Source organism: Dryobates pubescens, chromosome 22 (assembly GCF_014839835.1).
Source record: "Dryobates pubescens isolate bDryPub1 chromosome 22, bDryPub1.pri, whole genome shotgun sequence".
Taxonomy (NCBI): Eukaryota; Metazoa; Chordata; class Aves; order Piciformes; family Picidae; genus Dryobates; species Dryobates pubescens.
Window position 1 is genome coordinate 6145457 of NC_071633.1, and position 25933 is coordinate 6171389.

Below are 25933 nucleotides of genomic sequence, written 5' to 3' on the forward strand. Positions count from 1 at the left end.
GTTGGGTTACAGCTGGGTTTAATATTAAAGGTCTTTTCCAGTCTTAATGAGTCTATGATATGGTAGTAGGAAAGAGGAAAGGTATTGAAGAAGACAGTGGGAACGGCACACTAAAAGAAACTGCAACATATAGCTATGTCTGCAACTGAATCTACCAGAGTCACTAAAGGAGTTTTACAGAAGGGTATTTATCATGTTAAGTAAATCCAATTCAACACTATGTTTGTAACCAAGTTGAAATAGGGGCACACTGCCAGTTGCAACAGCTGTCCTTATGTAGTGAAGTCATCATGAACCATCAACCACTATGGTAACTATGTCATTTTTAAATGACTCTAACTTTGATTTTTCTTTAATGAGTCCAATCAGCCCCAGGTAGATGCATGTCTCAGTTTTAATTCAGAGCACACACTGCTGCACCTGCCACAGACACTTCACACACCAGCAAGCCAAAGTTTTGCTCATTGCTGTTAAGGAAGTTCTCAAGCATTTTTTCCTTATCAAAAACTTCTGAGAACAACCATTGATGAAACACCAGGAACATCACCAAACTATGCCATCTAACCAGTTTAATAAGATCTGGGTGTCCCCTGGCTCCAGGCTCAGGTCCCTGCCACGTAACCACGAGCACCCACGAGGCACGTTTTGTTCCATTTAACAGCTTCAAGGGCAATTCCATAAAACTTAAACTGCCTCAACAGGAGTGCAGGGAGCCAGGCTCACCCTTTGGACTCCAAGGACACCACATCTCTCTCCACCTAGCAACACAGTATTTACTACAACAAACATTCCACACCAAAAGCTCCCCATTACAGCTGCAGACACAGACCTGCTGAGGTTCAGTTCCTTGCCCCAGTAAAGTCTTATTTTGTGGGTTTGCACAGATTGCTTCCCCTTCCCAAACCTCAGTTCAAAGGAGAACAGTGCTTTTTGGTTCTCTGTGGGGAAGGGGGAGGAGAATGCTACAGAGCCCAGCACTTCAATTTGTTTACACTGATACAGAGGGACCCTGACAGGCTAGACAGATGGGCAGAGTCCAACGGCATGAGATTTAACACGTTGAAGTGCCGGGTTCTACACATTGGCCACAGCAACCACATGCAGTGCTACAGGCTGGGGTCACAGTGGCTGGAGAGCAGCCAGGCAGAAAGAGACTTGGAGGTACTGGTTGATAGTAGGCTGAACATGAGCCTGCAGTGTGCCCAGGTGGCCAAGAGGGCCAATGGCATCCTGGCCTGCATGAGGCACAGTGTGGCTAGCAGGAGCAGGGAGGTCATTCTGCCCCTGTACTCAGCACTGGTTAGGCCACACCTTGAGCCCTGTGTCCAGTTCTGGGCCCCTCAGTTTAGGAAAGATGTTGAGTTGCTAGAAGGTGTCCAGAGAAGGGCAACAAAGCTGGGGAGGGGTTTGGAGCACAAGCCCTATGAGGAGAGGCTGAGGGAGCTGGGGTTGCTTAGCCTGGAGAAGAGGAGGCTCAAAGGAGACCTTATTGCTGTCTATGACTACCTGAGGGAGGTTGTAGCCAGGTGGGGGTTGGTCTCTTCTCCCAGGCAACCAGCACCAGAACAAGAGGACACAGTCTCAAGCTGTACCAGGGGAGGTTTAGGCTGGAGGTTAGGAAGAAGTTCTTCCCAGAGAGATTGGCCATTGGAATGTGCTGCCCAGGGAGGTGGCGGAGTCATCATCACTGGAGGTGTTTAAGAGGAGACTGGATGAGGCCCTTGGTGCCATGGTTTAGTTGATTAGGTGGTGTTGGGTGATAGGTTGGACGTGATGATCTCCAAGGTCTTTTCCAACCTGGTTAATTCCATTCTCAAAGCAGTGCTGTCATTACACGTACACACTCACAAATTTCACATTACATTTTCACTTTATGTTTTTGCTCTGTTGGGGGTAGAAAAAAAAAAAAAAAGGAAAAAAAAAAGAGAGCAAGAGCAGTTACAAATTCCATTTCATAAAAATGCCAACTTTAGTCCTCTCAATTTTATTCATTTTCTTCTGGTTTATTTTGGTCTCCTAGTCTGACCTACCCAATGTTTAGAAAGCATCCTGAGACTCAAAAGTCTGGATAAATCCTACAGTTTTAGAAGGCTAAAATAAAATCAAGAAAAAGGGGGGAAAAAACTTGGTGTATGAACACTGTCACTGATAGGATGAAGACAGAAGATAAAATGTAAACATCTCAATTTGTCCAAGCCTCAACAGCTTCAGCATTTAAGAACTTCTTTCACTTACAACATAACATGTAACTCAGACACAACTAAAAATTGTTTCTTAGGGAGACAAAAAAAAACAGAAAAAAATCATCTTTCACTGCAATAGAGCACTATAATTATCTGTGTGCTGTGGGAAAACTAAAAGCACAGTGCAGCTTTCTAGTGTCAAAATAGATTTCATGGCAGCACCTGGAACGGCCTTTATAGAACCAAGCGTGCTTTTAAGCAGCGATTTTCAAGGCATCTCAAAATAGCTGCCGAAGCACAACAGCTTTCCTAAGACTTGAAACTCAAGGTTTTGAAATTCTTGATCATCAATTATCACACAGTACTTTAACAGGAGAGTAATTTCCACTTTATGACATTTGAAGGATTAAAGTCTGCCTGAAGCCTTCTGAAGTCTCCCGCGTGGCAGCGTTCATGCGTGCTAATATATGACCCCTGCGTTTCACCCAGGAAACAGTACCTTCAACAAGTGGTAAAGCAAGAGCTGCTGCCTACTAGCAAGTCATGTAGCTAAGTACCAGAATTCAAACAGCCTCACCAGCTTCATACAAGCTTTTGAGTCATACTCGTTTCAGTTATATTCCTCTTCTTGATTTATTTGAGATGGATGGCCAAGTCCCTTACATGCATGAAGATACAGGTTGAGTACCCACCTTACCTTCCAGTGAACCTTAGACATGAACTGAAATGAAATCTGCCCCAAATGTCTGCCAGGACACTCTTTAGAAAAGAGCTACAGGTTCAGATTCTACTTCAACAGTACAGGACTGAAGAAGGGATGTCAAGGCCCTGAGCAGCCAAGACTAGTTGAGAGGCATCCCGGCCCATGGCAGGGAGGCTGAAGTAGATAATCTCTAAGGTCCCTTCCAACCCAAGCCACTCTAGGATTCTATGAAGGAAGTACTCACAATCAATTTTATTTCTTCTTGTGTAAGAAGAGCATTAGGAATTATCTGACTCTTCCCTGACTTCAAGAAGCAAAACTTCACGTCTGCTTTGCCTTGTGAAAAACCACAACTCTTCCCCTGACACTTAAAGTTGTGGGACTTCTATTTCCCCACCAAAGTGAATTTGCTGTCAAGCAACCCAACATGCATCAAAGTTCAGGATCTACAGCACCTGTGGTGTGCAGATACATAGCGGGGGGACTTCTCCCTCAAAGCCTGCAGTAAAAAAGACAACAAAACAAAAACCAAACACACACACACAGAGAGAAAAAAAATAACCACCACAAAAACATAGCTAGTGTTATCAGAATTTGGGGGGGGAGGGGAACTCAAGACACCACTTCACTGCTTCATAAATTTGGCCACCAACTAGTCCTCTCTCCCAGAAGATAAATAGACTGGCTCTGCTTCTGCAAGCAACCTGCAGACAAAGCCTTCTCACCTGCCTCCCATCAGACAGAGGCAGAGACCTTCCTTTGCTAGAACATCAGATTGCTTCCCTGAGAGCTGGGTTGCTTGCTCGCTCCCTCCAAGAGCCAAGCCAGGCCTCCACATCCAGGAGATGGTCACCCTTGCCCCCGTGGATGTGTCTGCATAAGCAGCCACTGTTGTGAAGGCAACTTCACCCACACTTCACTCTGCACATATGCGTCTCATGCTCTCAGGAACTTGGCAGAGACGGCCCTACTACTGAAACTGGCCAGCAAATGACAAGTGCACATAGAGCTGCATCCTCTATTGGTTTCTAGAGCCCCAAGCAAGGCTGCCTGCACAATGCTAAGCTCAGGGCAGGCATGATTAACTTCAGCCAGTGTGGGTTGGCAATACAGAATAGAACAGAGTAGAGTAGAACAGAGTAGAGTAGAACAGAGTAGAGTAGAACAGAGTAGAGTAGAACAGAGTAGAGTAGAACAGAGTAGAGTAGAACAGAGTAGAGTAGAACAGAGTAGAGTAGAACAGAGTAGAACAGAGTAGAGTAGAACAGAGTAGAGTAGGTTGGAAAAGACCTTTGAGATCGAGGCCAACCTATCATCCAGCACCATCTAATCAATTAAACCATGGCACCAAGCACCCCATCCAGACTCTTCTTAAACACCTCCAGTGAGGGTGACTCCACCACCTTCCCGGGCAGCACATTCCAATGGCCAATCTCCCTTTCTGTGAAGAACTTCTTCCTAACATCCAGCCTAAACCTCCCCTGGTGCATCCTGAGACTGTGTCCTCTTGCTCTGTCACAGGTTGCCTGGGAGAAGAGACCAACCCCCACCTGGCTACAACCTCCCTTCAAGTAGTTGTAGAGAGCAAAAAGGTCTCCTCTGAGCCTCCTCTTCTCTAGACTAAGCAACCCCAGCTCCCTCAGCCTCTCCTCATAGGGCTTGTGCTCCAAACCCCTACAGACCTAGCGGAAAGCAGCAGGAAAAGTCACATCTGCAGGTAATGAGCCATCCAGAAGAAAAACAAAACAAAACCAAACCCCAAGAAATCTCTAAAGGAAAATACTGAGTCTGGATGAAAAGAAACCACTGAAAGCACAGAAACTCCTCTTTATGCACCAAGAGATGAAAGATGAACATGGAGAAGAGAAAGCTGAGGGAGAGAATCTTACTGATGCTTAAGGGGTAAGTGCCAGGAGGATGGGCACAAACTTGAAAATAGGAAGTTCCATCGAAACATGAGGAGGAACTTCTTTATCTTGGGGGTGATGGAGCACCGGAACAGGCTGCCCAGAGAGGTGGTGGAGTCTTTATCTCTGGAGTCATTCAAAGCCTGCCTGGATGTCATCCTGTGCAACGTGCTCTGGGTGAACCTGCTCAGGCATGGGGGTTGGACTAGATGATTGATCTCCAGAGCTTCCTTTCCAACCCCTACTACTCTATGATTCTGTGAGGAGCGTCCTCATAGCACTTCCATTTCCAGAGGCTGGAGGACAAAAAGCAGACCCTCACCTGCAGCAGAAAGCCACATAAGATGAGGAACACTTCCTTTTCCGTATTTTTTATGTTATTATTATGTCTAAATGCAAATTGTAGAGGGCTACGCAAAGAGGCTACATGCAACCTACCACAACCACTGACAGGCCTCCCAAACAGTTAATTATATTGAGTAGTTGTTACAGCATAAAAAACTCAGAGACAGAGGTCCTCACTCAAAATTTGCCCCAAACTGAAGAATCCTCCAGACAACCTGGTCCATCATCAACCCTGTCTTTTCACACTATACCTAGAGGCTCAAAGAAGATTTGGTATGGAGGAGGGAGGAAAGGAATACATTTTGAATTACAAAAGCAAGAGTTGTGGGAAAAGGTTTTTATGATGTACTAGACAAACCAACACAGACATGGGAGGAGGGGGGGGCAAGTTTCAAGCAGAGACTATCTGAGGTGCCCAGTGGCACACAGGCAGGTATTTTGCCATTGCAGGACGCCTTGCTCACCTGCAGGAGCTGCCCCTCCATCACTACAGCACAGAACGCAGGCAGCAACCTGAGCTGGCAGCCATAAGAGGGTTAATGCTTGCTTCACACCAATTAGAAAACCCCTCTAGTTAAAATTAACTGCAAGGAAAAGAAAAAATATGAGGCAAAAAGAAACCCAAACCCCTTCAGTCTCTCACACCCAGAGAAAAAGCCAAGTACACTGCTAGTGTGGGGAATCCAGCTCTTTACAAATTCCCATTCCACACCAGCGTTATTCACAGTAGTTTTCAATAAACATCTACACAAGTCACTGGAGGGGGAAAGGGGGGGGCGAGGGGAAATCTGTTTTCTTTCATACAATCCCACAAAAATAACTGTCATCACAACCATCCTTGTGGCAGAAAAGTCCATATTTGCCCGCAGTGAAATCCGTCTGCAGCTGCCCCGTGGAAAAGACAGGCAATAATTGGCTTCTTTCACCTCTGTTAACCACGAACAAAAGTGTCATTCAGCTCCCAAACGGACAGAAGGCACCAATGGATGGTCAGCTCCCTGAGCCAATGGGCTGGAATAACAATAACCCTGTAGCATTTTCTTTTTCCTTTTGTTTAGTCTTTCAAAGCCCTTAATTAAGACCCTCACAAAGCACCCCTACGGGCTTCTTTCAATGAGGCATTACACGCCTGTTTTCTTGTATTTAAGGAAGAAAAGTAACAGGGATTTCTGAAACACATTAAGCAGCACACACAATTTCCACGTATTCACTACTGAAATACTGTTACATTTTAGCTTTTAAATATTATCCTCAATAAAAAACAAGTTCAAGCTAACTGTGCCCACTCTTTGCTGTACGCCCCTTGCTACCTTAAGGTAAATAAATAAATAAACGAATACAGGCAGTTATAAATCTGGCAGAACCACAACAGCTCGCCCAAACCCACGGCGAGCCAGCAGCTCCCGAGACGAAGGCAAGCAGAACAAGGCACGTTGATGAAGCATCCCTGGGCATTCTGAAGCAGACAGCTGAGAAAGGACCGGGTGAGGCAGGGAACTAATTTGTTGAGACTGCACATGACACACGGGCATTGTCTGAAAATCAGAGCTTGAGAAGGCAAAGGTGTATCTATGCAAATATACAGATATGCTAGTTGGGTTTGGTGGCTTCATGGAGTAATGAGCATCTGCTTGTATTCAGTATACATGGAGGTAAATCTGTGCTCCATTATTTACAGCTGAACTCATGCAACACTGGTGTTTGTATATTAAACAGGACATTGGTGGAGAACTTTGCTTTCAGCATCAGGGGCAGCCTCTGCTTAACAGAAAGGCTACGGAAACTTGCAGTATTTCTTTATCCCCTGAAGGACTTCTCCCCCCAGCTACAAATAAGAAACAAAATGGTTTTAAGAAAACACCACTGAACTATCATGCTTGCAGGTGCTCTGGGGCAGCCTCATCATGTAGTCCTTTCCCACCTCAAATCGGCCTGAGGAGCAAACTGTTTGTGGGGCACCCAGTGAGGAGGCAGTGAAGGGTACAAGGGCAGGTGAAGAGCATCAGGTACAGCCAGCACCTAACAAAGCCATCACCCAGCCATGATGGTCCAATCCCGCCAGTGTGCTGCCGGCTCCCCATTGTCTTGTAAATGCTCTTACCCTGTGAAAGGCTGCATATGGGCAGCTTCCTCGCAGGAGACCAGCCCAGCAATAGAAGGTGAAGCCAAAACCTACCAAAATCATTAGCAGAGGGCATTTTTCACGTCAAAGAACCACAGGCTAAGGCTCTGGTAATCTCTAAAATGCTCTCTCCCTTGCAAGAAAACGGGAATAGCCTTTTTATGACTGACAGAAAGCCCACACAACACAAAGAGAGAACAGAACAAAGACGGGTTTATTACGAACACCAATCCGAGCAAGCAAAAAAGCAATCCTTTAAAAATCCTCCCCTCTACACTGCCTACCTACCCAGCATTCTTCAACTAGCACCACTCGCTATGAGGATGTAACAACGTATTTCAAGGAAAATGCATGCAACTAAATGAAATCTTTCATAGACACTCTCGGGGGAGGGGACACACAAAAAAACCCCCACAACCCTGATGGCCCTTGATTACTATTACAAATAAGAAGTCAAGGAAGCATCTATTACTAGTGATTTTCTTGAAAAGAGTAAGTTCTCATCAGATTAACTCTGTTCTCAGGATTTACATGACTACACCTATTTAAAACTGAGTAGATTTTAATCGCTAAACTGTCAAGAAAAAAAACCCAACAACCCAGCATACTTAAACGCAAGCCTAACCTTACAAGTATTTACATGAAAAACAAAGACCTACCACATTAGCTATCCAGCCCACACTCTTAGCAACAGAGATTAAGGCTTGTCAAGTTTAATCACGTACACAGGATCAATTTTTCTCTATAAACACATCCAATGCACATGTGATGGAAAAGTAAGCGACCCACAAAAGGCAGTCGAGTAAGCCACCTATTTCTGGCCTGCCTGTAGACAGAAAGAAATATCACCTGCATCTTTCCAGGGACATGCATTTTACAGATGAACCCCAAGGAGAAAACTGGGCTTTTGAACCCTTGCCTCCTTAGCTATATCCACACAACAAACACGGACCCATTCTGAGCTCATTACAGCTTTCCTACAGGCAAGGAAATACACTCTAGCTCTTACCTAAAGGCCATCAGGCAATGTAAATTCCTTTTGGATGCATGAACCTACGACTCCGTGAAAACAACTGTAATGGATGCAAGGTGGACAAAGAATACCCCTCCCAAACTGCATTAATAAAGAGATCTGGTTTTTCTTGTTCTCCCTTGTCTCAGAGAAGTCCGGTTTCTTCTGCCTTGAAAGACTATGAGTTTTACTGATTCAGTAAACTGGGGCCAGTAAAACCTGCCCAGTGGCTCAAAACCTGCCCTAATAGAGCCAGCTTAGTCCTATTGACACTCTGGTTTCCCCTCTACCAACTTCATCATTTACTACCACCCACACATCAGTTTTTCCAACCTAACATCAGCACAATTCTGACTAAAAAGTTAACCCCCTGAAAGCTCAGAGGGTGAAAAGGTTTTACTGAAATTAGCAAACCATATTCTCTTTTCAATTTCATTAATGCAGTTGTTTAAGATCAATAGTTAAGCTACCAGAAATGAAGCAGTGCTCTGCAATTACGCTGTCAGATCCCACAATAAATACCAACACATCTTATCTTCACTACCAAATCTGAAGAGCATAAAGCAGATGCAGTAATTGAGTTTAGCTTTTAGTTGAGGTACAAGCAATCCTGCAATGGACCAGAGATTAGAGCTCCAACAGACTATCTTAAAATAAAAGGTGAGAAAACACTCAAAATATGATCTCTTTTTCTTTGTGTTTAAACAAACATTAGGATATAATGAAGGCAGTGTAATTTAAAAACAGACACAGATCTGTCATGTGCAGAGCAGTTTATTTTCTCCACATACATGCAAACAGGGGTTTTTTATAAATATATTTACTTGCTGTGCAATTAATAGCTGAGTTGGGATAATTATCCCATCTTAATAAGAGCACTTTTTTCCTACTTTTCATTATATTTACCACAACAGAGTTACAAGAATGTAAGGACTGTTTACAGTAAACATGGTAGAGAAAGAAGCATCCCCATCTTTTTCATAGAATCACAGAATGGTCTGGTTTGGAAGGGACCTCCAAAGGTCATCTAGTTCGACCCTCTCTGCAGTAAGCTGAGGCATCCTAACTAGATCAGGTTGTCCAGAGCCCTATCCAGCCTCATCTTGAGTATCTTCAGGGATGGGGCCTCAACCACCTCACTGAGCAACCTGTTCCAGTGTTCCACTAAGCTTATGGGAAAGAACATAATGCTTTAGAGCTTTACAATATGGATTACTTAACAGTAAGTATCAAGAAATAAGCCCCCTTTCTCTCATGTTTTCCCATCACAGGTAACTCCCATTGGAAGACTGCATTTGTATGGCATAACAAATTAACATATCACAGAAGACAAATCTTTTAGAACTAATTCTGGACCATCCTTTCCAAGAAATGATTCATCATACCTCCTCCACCATCAACTTAAAGTAAAAAGGACACTAACAAATAATTTGTGCACTTAACTCCTTTTGGTCTTTACAACTGATCTTTTCTTTCCTCCATACTATATATTACAAAGGACAGCATGAGGAGCAAACAGGAGGATATAATCCTGAGAAGTTTCCACAAGATGAAATATGTATTCTTTGCTATCACAGAAGGAATCAGTCTGGCAGCATTGCATCACACTCATTAAATAAGAGTCATTCTCTTTTGACATTTAAATAGTGGATGACTAAACAACAGCTGTTAGTTGAAAAAAATATTGGTTGCATTTTTCTGCCAATTGAAAATGTCTTTTACTTTTTACCTGTATTGCCTTATTACAGTATCAAAGTGCAGTGTAAACTGGTGCTTTTCTGCTGAACTTGAACTATCTTTAAGGAAGAAGTGTTCAGAGCTTGCTAATTCAGTACATCTCGCAGCTGAGTTTCAGCAACTGAAGCTTAACATGCTACATAGAAGGTATAAATTATATTTCCAACACAGCTCCAGGCACTGCCTTGTTTGGAGTTGCTTACTGGGCAACTAGGTTTCTCCAAACAAACTAATGTGCAGAAGGGTAAAGGGCAGTGAAGGTAATTATTGGAAGGAAATCTCTCCCTAGGCCAGAAAAGAGTAATTAAGCTTGTGCATGTTAAATCACTCAGGGAAAGTGAACACCGAAGTAATCAAGTGTAAGCGATACCAAGACCTATCTACAATCTTCTTGAAAGGAAATTAAGGAAGGGGGTAATCTAGAGTGGGATTGTTTGGGCAACATGATGGTAGTATGCCCAAACATCATTCATGGTTCTTGAGATAAATGCCCACGTGTACAAGTAACCCCCCATGGCAGAGAAAACACTCTGGAGCCCAGTAATTAAAAGAGTGTGCTGAAACATAAAGCAGTTCAACTGCATTCTGCAAGCCTGGATCCAACATAGTTTACTTACTGCCTATTAATCTCTCTGCAGATAGTATCTTTTTAACAGTTGAGAAATGCTTAAAATGTCAGCAAGATTTTCAGTGTTTCAGATGCCTCTTGTGCATCCATTGCCACTGGACTTTGGAAACTGCCTTGTCAAAATGAATGCAACGTATGGGAAGGAGTGTGAGGAGTGTCTGGTCTAGCCCTTCCTCAAAAGCCTTGGGCTATTGTGTAAAAACTTAATGAAAGTCATTTGCACAACCCTGAAAAGCTGTAACAGAATCTCCTCCTGAGCTTCTGAGTTGCACATCTGGGGAAAAAGACACGAGGTCAGTGCTGAGAAGATGGCAGCAAAAGAGGGACTGTTTGTGGTTTTACTTTCTTACACTCTTGGCCAAAGCTTCTGTGTATATTCTCTGAAAATGCACTACATGCTAACTGCTTTTAAAATGTAAAACAAATATGAAGCAATACTCCATATTTCTAACACTGGATGCACTTGGGGGAGACCTAAACCAAAACCTGACTACTTTATGACAGGTTAAGCAGCAATCTCATTTAAAGCCACGCTTGTGTTTGAGCTCCAACAGGAGCGAAGCAAAACATGCAGTGTAGCAAGACCTTAAGGCTTTCCCAATAATGTTGCAGATCTGAATTGCTAAGAGATATGCTCTCAGCCTCAAAAGAAATACTGTTGTGCTGTAACAATTCTCCTGCTTTCTTTACCAAACATTAAAACTTTATAACTAGCTCCTGAACAATTTCAACGCCCACAGATTTCAAAGCTGGGTATCTCTACATACCAGCAGATTTCCATCAATCACAAGGCTAAACAGAATGGTGCCTGAGCAGGGAACCTCACCACTATCAGAGATTAATGCTTGCACTGCAATGCAAAAGTACAGGCAGGGCTCAAATCCTGAAGCAGGTGCTGCTACTCAATGCCTTTTCTTTCTTTAAATCAGAGATGCAAAGGACTGTTGCAATACTGGAAATGGTCATACATAAAAATACCCCTGCATCTTCCCTGTTGATTCACACCACAACTCACCTGTTCTCTTAAAATCAGAAGCTACTTTTCAATTTGGCACAGTAGTTTAAGAAAGGCACCAACAATGCAAACTTACCAGCACATGGGGTGAGTGACTCTAGGCACTACAGACACCCTTTTTTTCTCTAACAGCACTGATGTGCTGCCTTCTGAAAGAACTGGGGTTATATGGAAAATGTACATTTATCAGAGATACTGTATAGAGTCCTCAGCTTCCCAAGCACCTCCAAGGTGTGAAACATCAAGCAGGGACTGGGCACATAGGAGCTATCAGCTGAACTCCCACATTCCACCAGTACCTGTTGATGAGAAGTACTTTAAATAGGGATAACTCTTCACTAGCACTGTCAGTCCTGAACATGGCAATAAACAAACAGGGCAGGGAAAGAAAAAGGCCAAGGTCTTATTTTAAAAAGCCAGCTGAAGTTCAGAATAGCACCTGTTGCTTGGTTAGCCATTCAACAGACCCAGCTCCATGTAGGCAACTCTACATCCATTTTTGCCATGACTAATATTTACTACTCTAAGATTGCAGAGGAAAAAAAAAGAAAAAAAGATCAAAGTCCAGCTGTACTCTCAACAAATGGAGAGAACTCCAGTGAGCCTAACATGGTTTTATCAGCCAAAGAAGAACAGAGACAACCACAAATGTTTCCCATTTGCACAGTATTCTGTAAAACAGCCCCAAACCAGAAGGGCAAAGGGAACCTATGGATAGCAGATGTGTGTTCTGGTCAAGCTATTCAGCAGTGCAGGCATGATGTCCAAGTCCCAGGTGTTAAGTACACATCCCAGAGTCACCAGGAAACAAAGCATATGAACTAAACATTGCCCTTTCATATCGCGGGACATTTACAGCTACACGGCCTCCAGTGGCACAAGCAAAGTTCACAGTGGAGGATTTCATATTGCCAAGGTATGGCAGAATTCTCAGCTTGGTGATTATTTGCTCCTTACATGCCTTACAGTTGCAAGCATTTGTTTCTATTTATTTTGGCAACAAAGCTTATATGGGCAAAAAATTATTAGCCTGGCAGAGACATTAAGGCAGCAAGCAGGATCAAGCTGTAGAAATTCCCCCAGCCCTCCCAAACACAGAGTCACAGAATCACCAAGGTTGGAAGAGACCTCAAAGATCATCAAGTCCAACTTGTCACCACAGACCTCATGACTAAACCATGGCACCAAGTGCCACCAGTCCCCTCTTGAACACCTCCAGGGATGCTGACTCCTCCACCTCCCTGGGCAGCACATTCCAATGGTTAATGACTCTCTCAGTGAAGAACTTTCTCCTCACCTGAGCCTAAACTTCCCCTGGCACAGTTTGAGACTGTGTCCTCTTGTTCTGGTGCTGGTTGCCTGGGAGAAGAGACCAACCCCCACCTGGCTACAACCACCCTTCAGGTCTCCCCTGAGCTTCCTCTTCTCTAGGCTAAGCAATCCCAGCTCCCTCAGCCTCTCCTCGTAGGGCCTGTGTTCGAGGCCTCTCCCCAGCCTCATTGCCCTTCTCTGGACACCTTATACAGCAGCTCCAAACAAACTGTGGATGAGGGGCAAGCACCAAGCTGTGTCTCCTGCCAGGCACTCACAGGACAGAGATGACACAGAAGCTATCTAGTCTCATTGAAGATGCCTAAGGACAAACTGGCAGGCAAAACAGCAAAGTGCCCTACAATATCCATCTGACCCTTGCAGAGTAAAATAAATCAAGGCAGACACAAATTGGGTGAGCCAAATTCACCCAAAAAAAAGAATGGCATTAAGGAGGAATATTTTTTTTCTGTTATCATTCCACTATATTCTCTGTTCCTGATGGCACTGAATCAACTGAGAACAGCTGAAGCATTTTGCCTGAAGGAACTGAGAACTGTATTTGGTGAGATAAACAGCCAGGTTAGTTGGAAATATGCATCAAGCTGATGTATGTCAGAGAATTTCTACCACCTGATGGTCAGTTTTCAGGGGACAAAATCATGTTATGTGAGCAAAGACACAAAGACAGTGCCAGCAGTCCTACTCATAAGCAGGATTTCTAATCATTATTGTCCAAACAACAGGCTTCTCTTTAGAACATGCAATAGATTTTACTAGCACAGTTACTTAGTTGGAATTAAAAAATAAAGTATTTTTAAGGAGGAAAAACTGGTCTTGCTGCACAATTGCAGAGCCTTCTGCTAAAGCAATAAACAACCCCTTTTATTATCCTCAAAACAAATCAAAACCCTGCTTACAACTCCTGAACATCAAGACACTGTACATTTTTGGTCTGGAAACTAGAAACTTGTCTTCACAGGAAGCAGGTTAAAAAGCCCCAAGATGTAAACAAACCACCTGAAATGTCTGAAAACAAGATGTCAGGTAAGAGCAAGTCAAATCTAAATAAATGATTCATTGACCTGGATATTGAAGAGATTTGATGCCTCCACTAAACATTTAATATAGAGGCAGATGTGCCCTTGGAAAATATATGGATTTTCTACACCTAGCAAGACTCACACTAGTTCTGTAAAATATTAACAGTTTGGTCAATATTAGCACATACTATTTTTTTTTCTTTCCTTAAACCCAAGTGTTAAAACCAACAGCAGTAAAAAAGTACCAAAGGCAGAAACCTGACAGGTCCAAACCACCACTAGCTACATTCGCAGAACAGGACCCCTTATACAAGACCACTTCCTTTTCTGTTTCCAGCTCAGCTCTCCCTCCCTAACTCCATGAAGGTCATGAATTCCCCAAGGAGACATCCTAAGGAAACATATCAGGGGAGCATTTAGTACCTCAAGAGGATGGCCACTTGGGTGACAATTATAACTGGAAGTGATGAGCAAGGAGTCTAGATTGCTGCTGGCAGCAGCGTTGCAAAATTCCTTTAAAGAACATATAAGCCTAGGCCTAAACACATCAGTCTTCCAAACAGAGCAGGGTCCCCTTCAGTAGGCTCAAGGGCTCAGTAGGTTCAAGCAGCTCAGAGAACTGCTGAGCTGCTAGCACGTTTCCTAGTCTGGACAAGGTTTAGCCCATTAAACACACACAATATTTCCAGGGCTTTAAACCACAGCACCTGAAAGGGGAGATGGCTCCTTCACAGCTTTACCATGCAAGAATTGAGTGAAGGCCAGATTCACCAATTCCATCAAGCAAAGAACAGCACATAGAAAGGTCCTCTGCCCCAAAGGGAGAGCATCCACCAAAGTCACAGGTTTCAGAATCCCTTTGCTTTTCCAGGTGAATTAACTACATCCAGAACTAAGTGTTTGGGGTCACCATTTAGAAAAACAGCAAGGAAACCTCTGAAGAGTTATTTAAAAAAAACACATGAAAAGGAAAATTTAAAAAGGATGGGCAGGACATCCCTTACATGAAATTTTAGTAACAATGAAAGGATTACAGCTAGCCACCATCACATCCCTTTAAGCAACATGGAGCAACAAGCTTCCCCAAATGTCCTCCCCTGACTCACATTATCATCTCCCCCAAGGTGGTGCTGCAATAGGAGCAGACCACCCCTGCTTTCCTGCTATAACCCCAAAGCTCTGAGTGCAGATAAACTCTCACTTCACAAGCTAACACACTGTGGGTATCCTGTTAGGATGACAGGGAACAGTTGGTCCCATTTTGTGCTCTGAAAAGAGAATGGGCACAGGGGGAGACAGGCATCAAGGTACATTCCAGTGGGACACTCATCTGTATTCACATCTTCTGCACATACTGCACACCAAATACCAACCACCACAGTGCCCAAATGGTTGAGTAAAAGCATTGCTCAGTATCACATGCGGGGAAGAATGAAACACCACCACAGTGAACTTCACTGCACGGTTAAATGGCCTCACTCTACAGCTGGGGCTCTGGTCCCACGGCAGAATACAGCGTTAGGCAATGCACGAGGCCTTTGGCGAGAGCATTCTGATGGCTCACAGCAAACCGTGTGGCTAGCTCATGACGCCTGAGGCCCCCAGCCCTCTGCCCTTACAGCCCCGGACACCGCCTGCCAAGAGGGGAATGAAATATTCCATATGTTGCCTTTGTCAGCGACATGCCTATTGAAAGCACAGCCACACCGCTCTCCCCGCTGGAGCAGTGGGTCAGGCTATTCATCTGCGACTGTGCAGATGTCAAGAAGGTAATGGGCAAGCTCCCAAACAAAAACACATTTTCACTGAACAAGGTCATAAAATACACAACTGCGTTTGCAGCCCCTATTAAGCTAAATTAAACAGGTTTAGGCCTCCCCTGCATACCTCTGAAATTGCACATCCATTTATGATTCATTGCTAATTGTGCACCATTTAAAAGTCCAAACACATTTGCTCACCGATTTTAGGATGGAAAAAAAGTCCTTGTAAGACCCAGCACTCTTTCAGGATTGGTTGGAGAGAGAAAAGGAGGAGGTACACCGTGGGGTTTTTCCTAAAGTCTTTGTATTTTAGAAAGCAAACGCTGCATGGGAGCTCCAAATACAGCCGTTTACTCTGAGGGTCTGACTTCTCAGGGTGCTCTCCAGAGTGCTCGTAACACCTTCACCTGATTTTCCTCAAGACAGACAATTAGCACTTGCTCTCATGGAAAGGAAATAAAAAAGGGGGGGGGGGGGGGGGTGGGGGGGGAATAGTCTTTTTTTCTGACCCAAAGACAGCACCTTCTGTGGAACTTCTACCCCTTTTCCCAGCCCATGCGGATGGTTTGAGGCTCCTTCTGGGTTTTAACTGCCAAGCATACCGTAATTAGTTACTAATTTATGTATTTTTTTTTAACTGAATGTTCTTAAGCTTTGGAATAGTTTTCCAACCCCTAAAGAAAATAATCAACTTAATTATTTTATTAGCTTCAGATTTAGAAAAAAAAAATTCAGACTCAAGAATTACTTACTTTGTACCTCCACTGTGCCAAAATCATGAGGCTGAGTTGTCAAAAGCCACCAACTGCTCCAAGTTAATGATGCTACAAACCACTGATTTTTTTTCATTACCCGTGTATTTATCAATATTAGATCTGAACAACATCAACAACAAAAAACAACAGTGATGCACATTAAGCATCAGATTTCAGCAACAGATCTCACATGTTTAATAGGTAGAGTAGAGTAGAGTAGACCAGGTTGGAAAAGACCTTTGAGATCGAGTCCAACCTACAATCCAACACCATCTAATCAACTAAACCATGGCACCAAGTGCCTCATCCAGTCTCTATTTCCTCTTACAGCAACAAATCAGTTAGCTGATTTATCTTCAAATCAATCATTTTCAGACACCTACTGTAAATGTAATTGTTGAGAATAGAATAGAATAGAATAGAATAGACCAGGTTGGAAGAGACCTTCGAGATCATCATGTCCAACCTATCATCCAACACTACCCAATCAACTAAACCATGGAACCAAGCATCCTGTCAAGCCTCACCCTGAACACCCCCAGCGACGGCGACCCCACCACCTCCTCAGGCAGCCCATTCCAGTGGGCAATCACTCTCTCTGTGTAAAACTTCCTCCTAACCTCCAGCCTAAACCTCCCCTGATGCAGCCTGAGACTGTGCCCTCTTGTTCTGGTACTGGTTGCTAGATTGCTACAATCCTGTGTTGCTTTGCAAAAGATAGGCATTAGTACTAATGGAAGCTGACTGGCTCTGTGCAGAACGTGCTTTCAAATTCAGGCTGCAGCTGAAATATAGATTTCCCCTAATCTTTCAATGCCAGCAATAGGTCTCTGGGCAGTGGAAAGTTCTGACCTCATCACAATCCTGCAACGGTTAAATCATTCAACAGTAAAATAAAAAGCATTCTGCTCTTTCAGCTGTGTGTTTTTAAAGAAATGACATATGATTTGAAAATATTGGAAACTTGCAACTTCAGTGAAACTCACTGACAGCTGCAGTAACTCAGCACTCGGGGGGGAAAAAAAAAGGCAGAAAGGTCAAACTGTTTTGCCAGGTAGATCACATGCCACTTCTGCATGATTTCCTTATGCTTTCCAGGCACTCATGATGTATCTAGGGCTAGATTTTTTCCAGTTTTGACACACCAGCCTTATTTGCAACACAAAATTGGGCCTGATTTGGAAACAAAGGCTTTTAAATGTGTTTATATAATAACAGCAAGATCTTCCTCTCCTCTGTGCAAGCTCCTGTGACACCCATTGCGACGTGCAATTCTACATCAGCTGAACTGGTAAGTTGCCTGTCTGTCGGTAAGGAAATACCAACAGCTGCCTTCACATTTCCAGAAGGCTTGTGCAGAGCAAGCTGGTGGTGGCAGAGCATTAAGAACCAACATCACATGACCAGAAATCTCTTTTCAGACCAAAGTTTGAGGGCTCCTTATCAGAAAACTGCAGCGGTGCCTGAAAGGCAGGTATGAAAAAATACAGAAGAGTGTTTCCCTGCAGCATAATGCTAGGTCACCAGAGAAGCAGATGGCAAGTCTATCAGGTGGGGAGCATGGCCACAAAATGCTGTAGATACCTCTGTAAGCAAAGGTCTTGTAACATTTAAATCTCTGTGGCCTCAATTTACAGGTTTCTCCAAATAGGTCTGGCCCCTTCTCCTCTTACCTTCTTTTATATAACCTCTCCCACCTTTGTCTCCTATTTCTAGGACCATAGAGATCTCTTTCATTCTTCCTCAAGATATTTTTGACTTTCTGCTTCTTCCGTAAAGAACCCCAAAACCACAACTTGGCAGCACAACGCTACTGCCAAAAAACACATTCATCCCTTAATAGAATAACTGCTGGCCATGAAGTCCCATGTGGCCATGCTGAAGCTAACCAACCCCATCCATTTCACTCCCTTGCTTGTTTGCAATATAAGGAGCAGGCAAACCTGAGATGTTGGCAAATCCTCCTGAATACAAACACAAAACAACATCAGCTCTTGCTCACTCCCAACAAGAGGACCATCTTTAGGAAGAAGCATGAGGGTGGCTGAGAGGAGAGAAGGGAGAGGAGGGCCTCTGACATTCAGAGACACTCCCAGAACCCTGCAGTTCTCGTGCCCTCTAAAATGAGATATGGGTGCTCAGCCCTTCTGAAATCTAGGCCAGTAATTTTCTCTGGGTAAATAAGAGCTTATGTTCTGCAAAAATTGCTGGCTTAGATGCAGACTACAAAACAAATAAAGATCCTTGTGGAGGAGGTTTCTTTGGGGTTTGTTTTGGTTTGCAGTCCTTATATTACAGCTTCCATATTTCCCTTCTCAAGCAGATAGTTACTAGCAAATTCCTCTCCAGAACTGAAAAGGTAATTACTTACCAGCATAAACTTGCTTACACTAAAGTCCAACTTGTTTCCATGATGCAGACTTATCTTAGTATTTATTCCCTGAAGTCACACTTACAAGCCTCTGCCAGTAAGCATCAAACAAGAAATGACATATTGCTGATACAAATGAGCTCAACGTACAAAACAAATGCCAAATACCTGACAAATTACGTGCTATGGCAGGGCACTGGAGTCTTTGGGGGGGAGGAATAAAAGCAACAGAGGAAAACATTAAATAGAGAACATTAAAAGGGTAAAAATAAATATTTAACAAACTTTGAAACAACAACTACTCCACTTTTCTGTACGCTACCTAAGCGCTTAAAATGGACCATAAAGACTCCAGTCCTCAGGCGAAATCTGTTGGAGAGGCTGCCACTGAGAGCCACTTGGGCTCTGGTCCAGATGCTGGATGCTGCATCAAACTCAAGTCCCCCATCCTGCCTGTGGGATTTCACAAGCCTCTACAAATCTAACGACATTTCTGCCCACTGACACAAGTACTCATATTAAAATGACATGAGCATATCTTTCCAAAAGCAGTGTGGAAAGCATGATTTTCACAAGCCAGAATAAGCCTTTTATCACATGCCATCATACCACCAGCATGTAGCATGGGCAAGTGAAAAACTGAACAGTGTAACTGTAAAACCTTCAAACCTCTAATTAGATAAGACTTGTCTATCTCAGGAGGACTGCAATTATGCTACATTTTCCAGACTCAAGGTCACATCTGGACAGCTTTACTTTTCATCATAATAACTCTGCTAGATGGCATTCACAAAACCTCAGGCAGGTCCTTACTGTGCTTATCTGACCCTTGTGGGATGCTAAGCATCTGTGTGCTCTTACTGGACATTAAGAAGACATCTCACACCTACACATCTCACACCATCATTCCACAAAAAATACAAATGCCAGGTGAAAAGACACAAAAAACCATGGAGGCTCTGCTGAATCCAAACAAAACCACATTGTTCTGCCATTTATACACAAACAGAGCAGGACATGTAACTCAAAGTCCAATGCAGACGCTTCCAGATAATCCATGCACTGAAACAAAGATAATCAACACTCTGCAATTGCTGAAACAACCTGTGGTATAGAACAAGTTAGGAAAAGATCCTTCTCAACCACCACATCTTATGAAGCTAGAGGCATAACACAGCACACAGAGAGCCAGTATTAGGTTGAGTAACGAAAAAAAAAGACCATGACAACCAAGGTCTGTCCTCTAGGGCAGCTTGGTCTTGCAGGCCATCCTTTCACAACTGGACAAAAGTAATAATTCTCTGAGCATTCAAGAAGCACTAGAAGAGTAATTATCTGCACTGCTTCTGTATTTCAAGAGCCAAAAATATAATAGTAGGCGCTGAAGAGAGACTACATTCCTCAGGGTTGTCAGGCAAGCCCCTGAAAGAGTAAGGCCCATGTAAGCTATTTCCCAAGTCATTATGTAGAATTATCTGCTCTTTGCCTTCTGATCAAGACTTACACAAGTGTTAAACCCCCTAAATCTGGAATTTGAGTTCACAAACTGGCACTCCTGAGAAACACAAGTGCAGTAACTTTATTCCAGTACCATGGATGTTTGCTTGCACAAGGCATGCAACATATCACAGCAAAGATCAGGAGCGCACTGCTCCCAATTAAAAAACCCAAACAAACAACATTTTCACATTCTTGCATAGGCATCTCAACTTGCTAGACAACAGTTATTTTGCAACAAAGCAAAATCACGACCTTCATAAACAGACAAACAGGCAGCTGGTAATTAAGAGTTACATAAACACCTACCTAAATTATACAGAACAAATGGCTGCCTACAGTAAAAGTATCGAGCAATCATCCCTGGTCGTGTCCTCCTGACTCCTCCTGCCTTCCATCCCAACCCCTCAAAGGGCCTGAATCTAATGCTTCCACCTCTTTTTTCCAAGCACCATCTGCCTTCCAAAAGTCTCTCCACCAAGACAACTGTGGTTGGGATGGCATACTCAACTTTCTTCATTCAAATTCCATCTCTCAAAGCACACTGATGACTCAAATCATGAGCAGATACTCCATCCTTCCAAGCTGCTTGGTCTGATGCAACTAACCTCACATGACTCCATCATACTTTGGTGACCATAAACCCCCCCACCTCCTTCTCCCTCTGCACCCCAGTGTTATGATTCTAAGGCATTCGGCCAGGTATGAATGCAGTGGAGTGCCTGTTCAATGCATGTTCCACACCAAAAAAAATATATCTGTTGTGCTTGGAGCAGCTTTCTAAGCATGACACTAAGCAAGGAATGAGCAATGGATCAGCAAAGAGCTGAAGAACGAGAGAAATAGAAGGAGAATCTGAACAGATATGCTTTGAGGCTCCACAGAAAGGATATGCTTTTGAGGCTCACTGCCTGGCCATTCGTGGCAGCCCAAGAAGTTAATGCAAATTGATGCAAAGAAATTAAGAATGCAGGAAAACAGACATAGTAAGAATTAAATACCAAGCCCCTCCCACAGTTCTCAATTGCCTTGAAACTCATCCACTGCCAGCTCAGGTTAATCGTGAGCAACTTTTCTTCTTTCTTTCTTACACAACCTCTGAGCCAAAGCCAAAAATGGGCACAACTTTGTTTTAGTGTCACAGAACATCACTTGCAACACTCTTTCAGCCACCTCCATGCTATGGACTCTCTGCTGCTATGGCTATAATCAAAAAAAGCCCCATAGTAATGCTAAGGGGATTTCCTGGTATCCTTATACTGCCTGACACGAAGCATAGAAAACCTTTCTTCTCTTCATGCAGCTAAGATGCTTTGCCACGGCACAAACGTGTCAGCTGAGGGGTAATTTTATTTTCCCTTTTTTTCCCCCTCCACACAACCCAACTCAGCTTCTCAGGTCAGAAATTAGCATCCTATTGCTTACAAAAATGTTTTCTACATACTCTAAAACTCCACTGGCCTCACTACAACAGAAACTATTCAAGTGCAGAGGTGCCAATAAGTCAGCAGTGCTTTTCCTTCTGTAAATAAGGAAACAGGAACTGAACACAAATATGGATCATGAGTAGCCTTCACTGCCACAAAATAAGACAGTTGAAAAGTGTCTTCTCAACTTTAAAGAATGCAACACCAACGGTGACAAAACCTCATCCCAAAACACACTGAAGTACATGCAAGGTCTTCCCTCACTTTTGTCCTAAGCATTACCTCAGTTTCTGGAAATTTACCTGAACAGTAAAGAGGAACTTACGAACTGAAACTCTTTGGCAACCTTATCTCTAATGGGTGTTGGCTATGACAACTTGTACCCATTAGACAATGAATGCCATGTTGCAGTCACAGGGATGTACCTACCCATTTTACAAGGCTGCCAGACAACACAGTGACCATAAAACCTTGTGCTGAAACACAGCTTTTACCAGATGGGTTCAAGTATTCTATGACATTGGGTGACTTCCCTATTTTATCTTGGAGGAAAGAGAAGACATTCACCAGCAAGTCCAAGGCTTCATGAGCGCAGCTCCTGACTCCCTACCTGAAATGTTCACAAAACACCGTTTCTGCCACAGAAAAAACACCATGAAGCTAGCTCCCACTAACACTGAATGAGCAGAAAAAGGAACAAAACATCTAAGCACAGGTAACAACCAAAGACCTGCAACTTGTGTCATTCGTTAAGTACTACACAAGCAAAAGGCCCAGTAATCCTTCTCCACCCAGCTTGAACAATTTAAAAACTAATCCAAACATGTAGGAGAAACTGGAGACCTGCTCTGTAAACAAAACCTCCAGTAACTAAGAACCAGACTCCCTTTGAATATTAAGTAAGTGAAGGCAAAAACAAAAAAGTGCCATTTTCGAAGGCACCACTGATGGATTTTGACAATGCAGCAGTTCAGTGCTCATCTGGAACCACAAAACATGATTTGCTGTAGCATGCTCTGTATTCTCGTTCTAAATGCAGCGAAGCTTTAGTAACTGCAGACCTGACCACTGGCCAGGCAAGCCCTTGCTCCAGCCTGTGAAATCTTTGCTGAGAAGCGGGGTGAAACTAACAGGTTTTATTGTGAAACTTAACAGGTTTGTGGATTAGCAACACTACCATACCGAAAGCTGCAAATCCTTCTTAGGTCATGTCTCTACAAAACCAAAGGTTCGCTCCTCAATTAAAACTGCATTATTAAAGTTACCAGAACTCAACGCAAGACCCACCAGTTTGTGCCTCCTTTACAACATGATCAGAGGATACTGCTGAAAGTGTTTTACAGTCTCTATTTTCTTCATTCACAAGCAAAACTCAACAAAGCTCCGGAGACTTGTTTACAATCGGGTTTATTTCAAGGTTCAGCTATGCATCCCATACGAGAGACTTTGTAAAAGTGAAGGCATCTTTCTTTAACTGGATTTATGCATGCTGTGCACTGAGAACGCCTTGACTTTTGGGAGAAGATCGGCTAGCCTGGGAAGTGGTTTCTGAAGAGAACTGACGCGCAGAGGCACACACATGTGCAAGCAGCGGCTCCCCCCCCGCCTCAGGACGGCAGCAGGGCCGGCCCGGACCTCACCGAACCCCACCGGTATCTCCCCACTCAGTGCTACAGAACGCAAGCAGCTCCCCGCGTCTCACCCCATCAACCTTCCCAGGCCTTTTAAATACCCGAGGCCAATCCTTTCGTTGTTCCGGAGGACTCTGCCCGGCCGCCTCACCTCCGCCTGCCGGAGCCCAGGGGCGCCCGGCACATCGGGCCGGGACAGAACCCCGCGGGGCTCCTATGAGCGGAGCGGCGGACGGAGCAAGGTGCTGCCTCAGGCCACCGCCACCCTCACCTGCGCTAGCGAGACAGTGGGGGCAGGCCCTGCGTGCGGCCCGGCGAACCCCGCCGTTCCCCACAGGCCGCCCACCGCGGTTCGGGCCGGCGGGGAGCGCAGCGGCCCTTGGGGCGGCTCATTGCACCCGCGGCAACGACTACAACAAATACATACACACGCCATTATTGGGGTCGTTCATAAATTAAAAGGGGACAAAGCATCCAGCCCCACCGCAGCTACCTGCCCGCCCCGGCCCCCGCCCCGACTCACAGGGCGTGCGTGAAGGCGCTGAGTCCCGGGGGCACAGCGGCCAGCCCCCTCCCGGAGCAGTCCACGCCGCGGTCGCCGTCGCAGCTGCAGGAGGCCGGGCAAGGCGGGGGGGACGCTCCGCCGCTGGGCCCGGCCCAGCTCCCCAGGCCCCAGGCAATGAGGCCGAGGAGAGCGAGGCACCGCATCGCCGGACCCGGCCGACCGCCGGCCAGCGTCCCCCGGCTCAGCTTGGCCTGCCGCTCTCCACTGGTGCTCTCCGCGCACCGAACTCCCCCTCCACCGGCTAGCGGAAAAACAGATGAAAAAATAGGAACAGCAACAAAAAAATAAGGCGGCGGCTCCGGCCGGCGCGGTGCGGCCCTGGGGCTGCCTCAGCGGCGCGCCCGGGAAGCCAGCTCTCCGCCGCCTGCCTGCCCCATCGACCGCCCGCAGCGCCCGTCGCCGTCGCTCATCTCAGCCCAGCAGGTACCGCGCGGGGGCGGCCATCACCGGCTCGCCCACGCCGCTGCTGGCGGGTGGCGGTCCCCGGGGAGCGCGCCGGCAGCCGAACGCCCCTGCGGCTGCCTGCGGCGGGGCTGCCCTCGGCGCCCGCCTGCCCTTCCCGGCCCTCGGTCGCTGCGAGCCGCGGCGGCGGCTGCTCTTCGCCCAGCTCCGAAGTGCATATGCTAATGACGTGGCCGCCCCCGTGGCCCGATTGGTGCAGAGCGGGCGCGGGGCTCGTGAATATGCAAAGTAGAACTCGACCGTAGCCAATGGCGCGGGGCGGCGGAGCTGACCGTCGGCGGCGGCCGCTGGCGCCCCCAGGGACGCTGCGCAAGTAGGGTCGGGACCGTCCGAGACCTCCCAAGGCCCCCGCACAGCTTTTCTTGGTGCCCGCTGTGTTGTTCCTGGCTACGGAATCGTGTCTGCATGACCAGACGAGCCGCGGCTGGTCCCGTGAACGAGGGTAGCACCTTCTCGCCATCCCAGGGCGCCATTTCAGTCCGACCTTGACCGCTGCGGGACCTGTGCTCGCTTCTCAGTCCGCAGCCTCCAAGCCCCGGGATGAGCTACGGCAGCGAGAGGTGACAAAAGCAGGGGCCATGTCCTGTGCCCCGTGCGGGATCCTGTGCAAGCAGAGTCCGACGAGCCATGCTTGTCCGGGGCGAAGGCATTACGCCGGCTCCCTTCGTTACTGACCTTTCACACTTCTTTTGCCAAAGCAGGAGAGACTGCATCACAAATTCTTCTCCACAGCGTTTTGCTTGGAAATAACCGTTTGCCTGGTACACAAAACTCCACCAGTCAGGACCTCTCACTGCCTTCCTGTGGTCCAGACCCCATAGCAGGTTCTGAGCCAAGAGACCTGGCTGAATAAGCGCTATGAAGGGACCGGTGCCTGCCCCATGGCAAGCCCCCACCCCATCCACTTGACATATCGTTTGGGTGCTCTGAACCTGCCTAAGGAGTTGGCCGCCTGACTCCGCCACCAGCATAGCCGCTAGCCCCGTCCTGCATCACAATCAGGCAGGTGCCTGCACAGCCCAACCTTAACAGCACAAATACGCAGAGAGCCTGCTGAAGATCACAGCTCTCCTCAGCTCTTACACTTCTTGGTGGGAGGTAGGGAGCAGTCTGTTTATTTCGTTGATAGATGATGGAGGAGCACAGAAACAAGCAAGTGATTGACCAAACTGCCTCCACTACAGCAGGGAAAGGGGATGAAGCACACTGCTGTGCACATACTGAGCTCCACCAGCTTCCCCCCAGCCAGGAACGTATTTTCAATTGTGACCTGAGCCCTTTGCCCAGAGCAAGAGCAACCGTGCAATGGTTCACTTCAAGTTGCGGCAATTGTGTTCAAAAAATCTGAAACACCTGCACAGAATACGGAGTCAAACACATCTGGGATGAGGCACGCTTGTCCCAGCAGACACAAGTGAAGAGGCAGCAGTCACACCAACGCTGGCACTCCTATGCA

At 45.5% G+C, this 25933-nt stretch overlaps 1 protein-coding gene across 1 annotated transcript in view; it reads right to left on the reverse strand.

Moving 5' to 3' along the window:
- Positions 1 to 24532, reverse strand: part of LGR4 (leucine rich repeat containing G protein-coupled receptor 4) — an 81972-nt gene extending 57440 nt beyond the window's left edge. The window contains exon 1 of the mRNA XM_054171654.1: positions 23974 to 24532. Within this exon, the coding sequence (XP_054027629.1) occupies positions 23974 to 24158 (185 nt within the window). The 5' untranslated portion in view covers positions 24159 to 24532. The remainder of the gene's footprint in view (positions 1 to 23973) is intronic.
- Positions 24533 to 25933: the final 1401 nt, after the last annotated feature.